Source organism: Apaloderma vittatum, unplaced genomic scaffold, assembly GCF_000703405.1.
Source record: "Apaloderma vittatum isolate BGI_N311 unplaced genomic scaffold, ASM70340v1 scaffold26711, whole genome shotgun sequence".
In the NCBI taxonomy this organism is placed as follows: Eukaryota; Metazoa; Chordata; class Aves; order Trogoniformes; family Trogonidae; genus Apaloderma; species Apaloderma vittatum.
The window spans coordinates 1-10,322 of NW_009697747.1; the positions used below are offsets into that span (position 1 = coordinate 1).

Here is a 10,322-nt window from a genome sequence, read left to right on the forward strand (position 1 = left end):
GGCTGGGTGGGAGTAGCCTCGGGAAGGGGCAGGTCTCCACGTCAGAGGTGGCTGCTGGAAGTCTCCAGGTTCTCCCAGTGCTGATTTTTTTTTTGTGAAATGCTTTTTAATGCTGTAATGTAGACTTAGACACACACAGGGAAGGATTGGCAGTTGTCCCGAAGAGAGCAGTGCTACCTCGGTTTTACCCATGGGGACCTGCTTGTCCGTGTCGCAGGGACGGGACGCCCAGCCCTGCCCCTTGAGCAGAGCCGCCCAGCCTGTCCTCCAGAGCCCAGAGGGGTGACATGGCTGGCTTCCCCTTGCTGCTTCACTTTGAAGTCTGGTTCGCCAGCTCTCTGAACATCACACTTTGTAAAACAGATGAGCTGCCTCCTGCAGTTTTTGCAGTCTTCTGGGTGGTAGTGGGGAGCAGTGGAACATGATGACCGTGTAATTTCTCGTTACCAATGCCTCTCAACGTATCTCACCGCAGTGACGCTGTACGGCGTGTTCACCAACCACTACTCTGCGAATGGTCCGTCTCGCTGTCTCCTCCTGGAGCTGCTGGACATCAGCGTGTCCGAGCTGCTGCTGCACTCCAGCAACCAGGGCTGCTCCATGTGGATGATCCAGCACTGCGCCCGAGACGTTCTCGAAGCCCTGGCTTTCCTGCACCACAAAGGCTACGTGCACGCAGACCTCAAGCCACGCAACATCCTGTGGAGCGCAGAGGAGGAGTGCTTTAAGCTCATTGACTTTGGACTTAGCTTCAAAGAGGGGAATCAGGTTTGGCTCTGTGTTGAATTGTGTGAGTCTGTGATGCTTTCTGACTCGTGAGGAGTCGACGTGACCTGATCAGAGAAGTAGCTGAGCTGGTGCTGAGGGTTTCCTGGAAAAGGCTAAAACATGGTCTGGCTTCCGAAACAGCTCGTGTTCCCATTCTCCTTGCATGTCTCTGGTTTCTCTTGATGTCGTAGCCTTTGTGCTACACATCACCACGAATTCCAAAGTTAATGATGCAGTGAGGAAAGTGGTGTCTCAGCTTCCTGGAAAGTTTGCTAGTTTTCATGTGGTCAGACGAGTGGGAGCACCCAGATCTGTAGGATTTCCTTTTATCATCCCTTACCGTCTGTAGTAGGAATCCAGGCTTCACCATCAGTCTCCCCAGTCAGTCGCCTTATCTCTGGCAGCATCACTGTGCTTGGTGTTACTTTCATCCTGTCTTCGGCAGCTTCCCTTTTGCAGGAAGTCTGGATGGTTTTTTTCCGTGCTGTTGTGTTCATGAAAGCCCCTGCTCTGGCTGTGGGCAGGCAGCGTCTGTTCTTTACTGATACAGACAGCTTTTGGCCTGTTCTGCTCTGCTTTTCCTGTTTGCTGGATTTTCACTCCCTCTTCATGATGTTGCTTTTTGGTTGTGGTGATACTAGGTTTTTGTAAGTTTGTCCTTGTCCTTTTTATGCTCTTCTGTGGAAAGCAGAGAGCCTCAGGAAGTTCTGCTGTTGGCTTGATAGAGCTTCCTTTCACCGCTCTCTCTCTGTCACCGCCTATGAGGAGTGTCAGTAAAGCTTTTTTATCAGGTAGCCTCTTAGCAAATTTGCCTTTGATGGACAATATGTCTAGTAAATCAGCTGCGATTATTTTTTTTATTTTTATTTTTTTTTGTGCAGGCATTTTTCTCTCTTGTCCCTACTCCATGCACTTTACTCATTTAGAGGTTGTAAATCTGGATACTTTTTTTACGGGTTTACCTGGTACTGATGGTACACCACCTAGATCTGTGAATATCAGATTGTGTGCGTGGCTGTCCTCTGAAATCTTTGGTACAGGAACTGTGTTTTGCTGTTTGTACTTCTTAACCTCTCCATGTTGTCTTTGGTTCTCCCACATTCTTGGCTGAATGCTGGTTCGTGCTGGTAATCTGTTGCTGTCGGTCAGCAAAACACATTCTCCTGGTGTCCTGTGTCTAATGCAGATTTATTTTGGTTTTTCTTCATGTCAGTGTTTTGCTTCTTGCTCTGTTAGTTGCCTCATAATACTTATTAGGTGTTTTGTTTATTTCTATGCTTCCTTCCAATCTGCTTTCTTTGGGCTGAGTTGCCTTATCCATTCTCAGAAATACTCTGACTCTGTGGGTGAACCTTCTGAACCCACTTTGAATGTGCACCGGGAATCGGCTTTTCCTCACCACCCCTGCCTTGGGCAGCAGCATTCGTGCATGATTTCCTTATCTGAGTCGAGATTATACTACTTTTATTTGTGACAACTCTGCCGAGCCTATCCTTGCATAACTTTTCCTGCTGTTACTGTTTAACAGAGAATGGCTGTGCACAGTGCAAGGTTACATCTCTCAAAAAGCTTTATATGGTAGGAGTGAAATTCTGTCTCCCTCTTTTTGCTGGTGACATTGACCACGATGTTTTCTCTATCTCTAAATGTTGTTTGGTGGGGCTGCTAAGCTGCTGCTTTTGCCACACTAGAGGTTCTGCTCTTTGCTGATAGGAGGAGGGACGCTGATGAGCAATTTTTTTTAAGTTTATAAAACACTTTTGAGCTCCGTTGCCTGAAAGTGCCTTCTGTAAACTTCATTTTCAGTCAGAGAACAAGATAATTTGAATATATTCCCCTGATAAGAGTTCCTGATCCTGCACCTTACCCTGGAAGTAGGCTTGCATAGGCTTCTTCCTTGAAGTCACATCAGTGTGTCTAAAATGAGCCCTCCTATGTCCTTAACACAAACTGCTGCGGGTGGTTTGTCCTTAGACACAAGATTTAGCTAAATTAAGCCACAGCTGATTGATCAGGAATTGGCAGGAGGCTGGACTGAAGACAATCGGAGCAGCCCCTCCAGCCAGTACTTGTGTGATTCTATAATTTCCTGTTTTCTTGGAAGCAGGCAGCTTCTGGACATTTTATTTTACTCCACCAGCCACAGCAGCTGGGCGGGTATTGATTGCTGCAGCGCTTCTGGCTGCGAGAGGGTGAAGGAAGAGGTGCGTGGGAAGTGCCTTCGATAATTTCCTTGTCTGAGCATTAGGTGCCTGCTTCGTTCCTTTAACATTTTGTTCCAGAAAACGTCAGCACTTGGCAGTTGTTACTGTTCCTCACCATTCAGACCGGGCTGTTTGCGCTCTCGTGTAGCTGACGTGGGAGCATGTTGTGGGTGTTTGACCCTTATTCTGAAACTTGTAGCATCTTTTGCATTTATGAGAGGTTAGAGGGCTGGTCTGCAGTGACATCCAGCCTCTTCCTTCCAGCAGTGCTGTCTTTCAGAGAGACCAGGTGCTGTTGAGATGCCTGGTGGTTTGCTAGGAGATGTTTTCCTTTCCAGACAGTCCTGGTTGTTTCAGCACAACTGTGTAGTGAGTTGAACTGCCTACGTAACATGACTGACTGTACAGTGCTTTCTGTCAAATTAGCAATAGTATTTTGGTGACCCATTTGGAAGGGCCCCTGTGAACTGTTTTAAGGATGGAGTGGATAACCTGAATCTGGAAAATTGACTTTTTGTGTGTTTGGTCTTCCATAGGATGTGAAATATATTCAAACAGACGGGTATCGGGCTCCAGAGGCAGAACTGCAGAACTGCCTGGCACAGGCAGGGCTCCAGAGTGAGACGGAGTGTACCTCTGCTGTGGATCTGTGGAGTCTGGGAATCGTTTTACTGGAAATGTTCTCAGGAATGAAACTGAAACATACAGTCCAATCTCAGGAATGGAAGGTGAGTTGAGAGCTGCTGTGGGCATTTTTGCTTGCACCAAACAAGTCTTCCTGATTGTTCTTTGTAACCTGGATTTGTGAGGTAGCACCTGGCAACTAGCGAGTGTTTCCAGGATTGTATTGCCTTGAGGATTAAGGTTCCAGAGCCTTAAAGTAACAGCAAATTTGCCCGTGCCGAGATATTTCCAGTTTTCACACAGGCAAATGGGAGAAACTTCACGTGATGTGGGCCTGCTGATTTAACATGTGAGGCTGGAGCATTGGAGATGTCTTGCAAAGCACCACAGTACCAGAGCCCTCTGCATCTGCTTCAGAAAATGATATGATACTGCAAGCTTTGCACTTGCCTTTTTTTTTTTTCCTTCCTAAGCGCTGTTTCTTTTTATTTCCAGACAAACAGTTCTGCCATCATTGATCGCATATTTGCCAGTGAAGGGGTGGTTAATTCAGCCATTCCAGCTTATCACCTCAGAGATCTTATCAAAAGGTATTTTATAGTATTTACTACGTGTTGCTTAAAGATGCGCTTTGTAAAGTCCTACACCTTACTCTTTGTAACTTAGAGCTACACCTAAGATTTTTGTGGTTTTTCTTCTTTAAATAAGATCTCCCTGCCACTCTGCTAGTAGCGAGTGCAAGTGTTAGCAGAGATGCTTCAGCTCCTGTGATTTTGGAGTAAGCACATAACAAGTATCGGTCATGATGTTCATCATTTGCTGTTTCAGTGCTCTGCAGTTCCTGCCAATGAGGTTATATTTGGGGAAAACTGGAGCCTTTGCTGCTTTAGGGGAGTGTTGTCCTAAGTGTGGGAGGGGGGCAAGCAGTGCTGCTCTCGATTCAAATGCACTTGAGTGGCTCTCTACTGAGAAGTCTGCTGAGGGAATTGTTTTTGCTCTCCTCTGACTGCTCCATGACTACAGAGTGAATGAGGATGCAACTTGGCAGCAACAGAATTAGGAGCTGCTGATACAGCCAAGTAGGGGATGTTCCCAGGCAAGCCCTGGGCTATGAACTGCTTTGAATCCCATTTGTGGAAAGATCTGGGAGCTCCTTGGAGCACAGTCACTTTTAGGAGACCACATGTGTGCCTGAGACGTGGGTCAAATGGCTTAGGAAGGTGGAGCTGGAACGTGCCATGTTCCTTGTGAACTATTAAGTGAGCAACTTCCATCATTTGGTTCCGGGAGACGTCAAGAAGGAAAGCTTACTGTACCGTGTGCCCAAAATGCTTTCAGGAGATCCTTCTGGTGTGCTTCAGCTGTGAGTTGGAAGATGTGCTTCTCACAAGCCCAAGATAGGCTATTCCTCTGAATTTGCTTCCAGCCTGAGTAGGTTGTCAATGCAGGAATGTCCTGTGCAAAGAGCATAAGGGTGTCTTTTCTCTTCCAGCATGCTTCATTGTGACCAAGGAAAGCGAGCCTCCGCTGAGAAGGCTTTATGCAGCCCGTTCTTCAGCATTCCCTTTGGTAAGCTGTGCGTGTCGCCTCTGCTCACGGCTTTCTCGGCATGTACTGGAACCAACATGGAGTGCAGTTGAATCGTGTCCTTTCTGGTTCTGGCCTCCTTGCTGCTCCTCTGCTCTTTGCGGGGCTCACCGGCACCTCTGCGGTGCTACCGCAGGCGGCTCGGAGCGATGCCTGTGCTCTGCTTGTGCTTGCAGCACTGCCCTCGCTTCTCACTGGTTGGACTCCCCGTTCAGTTCTGCCCAGGTCAAACTGACCAAGACTGTATCGGCAACGTTATTTATCTAAAGGCACAGAAATAACTAAGATGTTTACTTAATATTGTGACTATTAATGCACTTTCGAGGAGTGCAGCCCTGTTTATGATGAGTGGGTGTTTTTTCTTACGGCAAGTGTTCCCCAGTTCAGAGGCCAGCAATGTAAGCGACCAGGACAGTGGCTCGTGGTAACGTCTGCTGCTGCCTCCTCTGCACAGGTCACCTAGTCCCAGTGTGTTCTCATGGTGCAAGTCTGCTTTTGCAGTGACTGGCCTGCCCCTTCTGGTGCCTGTGCGATGGGTCATATAGGTTGCAGGCTGTCAGCAAGAGATTGTCCCTGTTTGGGTTCCTGTCCCTACCTGTTTTCTGTTCCGGAATCAACACATTAGCATTCTTCAGAGCTTGCCTGCTTTCAAGAACACCAGTGAAGAGCTCTGCATCCATCCAGTTTTTCTGCAATAAAAATTAATGCTTCAGGCATCCAGCTTCTGGCTGGGCTAGATGTTCCCTTGAATTGTAGTCCTGCTTTTCTTAAGCTGCTTGGTGTACCTTGCAGTGAAGTTTATTAAGTATTCCCTCTTGAGGTCACGTCAAGGTACTGGCATACCTATATATTAGGCAATGGTAACAGACTTGTTCCTGTTTTCAGACTTCTGTTGCATCTCAGAAACTGAGACCGTTGTTATCAAAACCACCTTCCATGGCTGAACCTTGCTTCAGAGCAGAGGGAATAGTACGTTGGCAGTGCTTTCTGACCTGAATTTAAACACACAGACCTCTAACTGTACTGAGGAAGGTGCTTCTGTGGTTAGTGCTACAAGTTTATGTAACGGCTTCAATTTTTCTTAGTTCTGTTTGCTGTTTCTCTTCTCTGCCAGACTTGTACATATGCTTGTCTGCACAAAGAAGCATTTACTGTTGCTTTCCTAGGAAGTCAGAGAATGATCTGTCATTGCCTTTCACTTGGACACGGTTTTTCTGTTTAGAGCAAAGACAGCTGAGAATTGTCTTTCCCTGTCACTTACAGACAAGTCTTGACTTTCCAGTTCATCAGCTTCTTTCCTGAGCTGCTTACAGTCTCTGTGTTGTCAGTGTGTCGTTGGTGCAACCTGGCACTTTGAAGAGGAGCAGGACAGAAAGTACCTCCTAGGGCGGAAGGGTCTTGCAAGAAATACGTTTGTCACTTGATTACAGGACGACCAGGTGGCTCTGTGTCCTAGGGGCTGGTTATCTCCCTCTCTGAAAAAAAGACCTGTGAAATGAAGGACAGACTTACTAGAATGTAAGGGGCAGCATATAAGACCAAATGTTCTTTCGGTTCCTCACTCGTCTCATGTTGTCTCTTGGTTGCCAGCAGTGCTGTGGGAGAATGGTCACAGAGGTTCATCTGGAGCTGGAACGTGCCTGGTTATCTGAGCGCAGCACCTTTCTTTGAAGGGCTGTCCCTGAGCGCTGTCTGGGCATCGTTTAGACTGATAAGGCCTTTCATCCTCTAAGCTTTTCCTAAGGAGTCTTCTGTGTCAGACAGGAGATTTGTAGCGTATGTGCTTCCCTATCATCTCCTCTTGCACTAGGAAGTGTCTTCTGTCTGTGCCTGGCAGAGAAGTCAGCTCCCTCATATGGGTTGTTTTGCTCAGCTTGGAAGAGTATTTCCAAAGAAGTAATAGCCTGCTATCTTTGTGAACATAATCAGAAGGCTCAGACTGGAGAGCTGGAGCCATTCCTTCCCTTTTCTCTCCCCTCTCCCACTGTCAAGCTGGGAGAGCTGTGAGATAACTGCTATTGTGTTTGGCTGCTGTAGCTGCCAATACAAATAAAGATGTTAACATTCCCTGGGTACTGCAAGTTGGGCTCTCAGATGTTAATGACTGGCCTGCCAGTTCCTTTCAGGAACATCAAATTGAGCTTTTGTCCCTGGAGAAGTGAGGCTGTCCCCGCTGCTTTGACTTCCTAGAGGCCTCGGTGTCCTCTCAGGCGTGACTCACGTAGTTTGCCATTAGTCTGTCCACCTTGGCTGTTTCCTTCTCCCACAGTAGTATCCGTGCTACATGTTGCAGGCCATCCTGGAGCTGCCTGTTTTCTGGAGCCAAGCAGCCCATGGCAGCAGGCTTTATTTCCACTCTTGTAAAGTCTTTCACAGGGTGGCTGCTTACCCACCTTGTGACCGTGCCTAATTCTACACCACTGCGTTGTTTTAAGTAACTAAGTAGTTTTTCCCACTTCCACTGCGAGATCATACGAAGGTCTTCAAACCAGTGTGTTGCAGTTGGATTTTGAAGGGGATAAGGTTTGCGTGATGTTTAGAGAGGAACTGAAAGATATCCTAGCGAGAGAGAAGGCTTGAGTGTTGGTACAGCTTAAGAATTGGAGTTACAGAAGCTGGCCAGCCTGTTACAGGAGAGGCAGGTTGCAAAGCAGTTCTTTCATCTTTTCACATCTCCATACGCACAGGGCAGTTTGTTTGTTCAGCTAGCACAGCTCTTGAAGTCACGTCGGTTTCTGAATCTGAAAAGGACCAGTTTTAATTCCTGCAGGCTTTGTACTTTTAAAAACAATTCCAGGTGCTGACCTTAGAATAATTGCAGAGTGCACCGAACCCTTTGGAAGACCGGTGAAGCTGGAAATGGGGAGAATGCAGGCTTTAAATGCAAGATTACAGTTTTGCTTCTCTCCACTTAAAAGTGGAGAGAAGCAAAACTGTACTGCAAAGAACAATAAGTGCTTGTGTGTGATAGTTCGTATTGAGTCAACTTCCTGTTTTATTGCTCCTTTGGACTTTGATTTCTTTTCTCTAATTCTGTGGGTGTCAAACAGCTCCCCATATTGAAGATTTGGTGATGCTCCCCACGCCTGTGCTGAGGCTGCTAAATGTTCTAAGCGACGCTTCTCTGCAGTGTGAAGAAGAATATGAAGGTTGGTGTAAGCCGTGCAGTTCCCATATAGCAGTGTTGTCTTACAGACTCTGTTTTGTTTGGCTTTGGAGATGCGAGAGCAAGCAGAAGAGCAATTAATAGGCGCAAGAACAGCAAACAAAGAACTGCTCAGCAGGGATTTGGTACCAAGTGGGTCAGCTGCACCAACAGAGAAAAGACCAAGAGATTGAGACGGAAAGCAGAGCTTATAGTGAGTTGTTGAAGACTCACAGATTAAAAAAAAATTTAAAAATTAAAATTATTTTGATTTTCTTGGTTAAATGCCCACAGACCTCATAATGTGTTTGTGGATCTGAGCTTCTGCTGGACATGCACAGGAGTCTGGAGCTCGGTAGCAGAGATCCTTAGAAGTTTGCTGATGAACTTTTCCAAGATCTCAGCTGATAATTGGTTGGAGTTCTTAAACCATAGAAAAACCTAAACATGGTGTATAACTATATATGACTATAGGTGGCAAAGTCTGTCAGTGAAATTTACATTTCTGCTTGTTCTCAAATCCACATGAGTAACAAAAACTAGAGAGCTCCAGGGATATGAGTTTAAAAGGTTGGGTTTTGCTCACACAAAGAAGGGTTTGTGGCAGCTACGTTAGTTCTCCTGCAGGCACTGTAACACACACATTCACAAAAACAGCATCCTCAAGTCCCAGATGTTTTAGCTACTGGAAAGTCAGGCTGTCTGTGCAAGGAAAAGCACTGTCCATGTGCTCCACACCTTGCTGCTGGGGATTCACTGCCTGCAGGTCTGTGTTCCTGAGCCTCAGTTCAGGCACTTTGTCACGTTACGCAGCTGTAAAACGGTGTCAGCTTCTGCCGTGGTTTATTTTAAATTGAGAGGAAAAGACTCTCTGTTGACTGAATCTTCTTAATGTGTTTATCTGGCCTTTGTTTGTTTCTTGGCTCATCCTAGTTTGCAAAGCAAAAGGCAACCAGCTCTTTCCTTTCTCAGATATCCTGGAAGACATAAGGGAGGAGTGTCAGAAGTACGGACCGGTGGTTTCCTTGCTTATTCCAAAGGAGAATCCTGGTAAAGGCCAAGTAAGTGAATGGAGGGAAGGGACTGTGTATTCCCACCTACACTCTGTGTGCTGCAGGACTGCTGCTCAGCTCCTGGCAATCTCCTGGCTGATGACAGTGCTAAAAATAGCTGGTTGTCTTGAAGGACAGCACAGGTTCCTTCCTTGTTATGTAAGGTTGCCTAACCTGGGAGGTCCCCAAAAAGCTTTAGAGGGGAAAATGAGGTTGTTGAGGATATGTAGAGCATCATCGTGCTTTCTCCAGCCCCACCAAATATGCTGCTCTTAGACACGAGGTTCAAGAGATCTAATTCCAGTTCAGAGGTGCAGCTCCTTCCCTTTTTAGCTCCACTGCTCTGGGCTCAACCAAGGATAAAGGGGACGAATCTGTTTGGGAACTGTTTCCCCACTTGCTGGGGTGGGAGGGGATGGGTAGCAAGCTGCACTGCAAGTCCTATTTCTCCTCTCTCTCTTTCAGGTCTTTGTTGAATATGCAAATGCTGGTGATTCCAAAGCTGCCCAAAAAATGCTGACTGGAAAGATTTTTGATGGCAAGTTTGTTGTGGCTACGTTTTACCCACTGAGTGCCTATAAGAGAGGATATCTGTACCAAAACTTGCTGTAGGCAGTAGCAACAATCAGGAGAGTTGTCTTGCTCCTCTTCCTCACGTGTTTTACGGTTGAATGTACAGAAGAGCTTCCTAGCCCTGCTTTGTGAGTCATCTGTGAAGGAGAGATGCAAAGGACTTAACCGGGCTTTGAAACCTTTACTGCTGCTTTGTGATGTGCAGAGGAGGCCAGGATGGCTTTCAGCGCGTGCTTGTGTGTGTGTTGTGCTTGCTCGTTTACACTGGGTGTGTGGCTTTGCCCCGGCGGGTGCTCGGGTGGCAGAAGTGGTGACTTGGGGAGCCCGGGAGGCCAAGCAGATCTTGGCAAATGCTTTTAAGTGATTTGA

General features: G+C 46.8%; 1 protein-coding gene across 1 annotated transcript; it reads left to right on the forward strand.

The window, feature by feature from the left end:
- Positions 1-405: 405 nt before the first annotated feature.
- Positions 406-10,071, forward strand: UHMK1 (U2AF homology motif (UHM) kinase 1; the record flags this gene model as incomplete). The annotated part of the gene is made up of 7 exons (XM_009877764.1): positions 406-768; positions 3,509-3,700; positions 4,092-4,186; positions 5,089-5,165; positions 8,234-8,332; positions 9,301-9,389; positions 9,846-10,071. Coding segments are annotated over 7 exons (1,062 nt in total), but the record flags the coding sequence as incomplete, so codon positions are not given.
- Between the last annotated feature and the right edge of the window lie 251 nt (positions 10,072-10,322).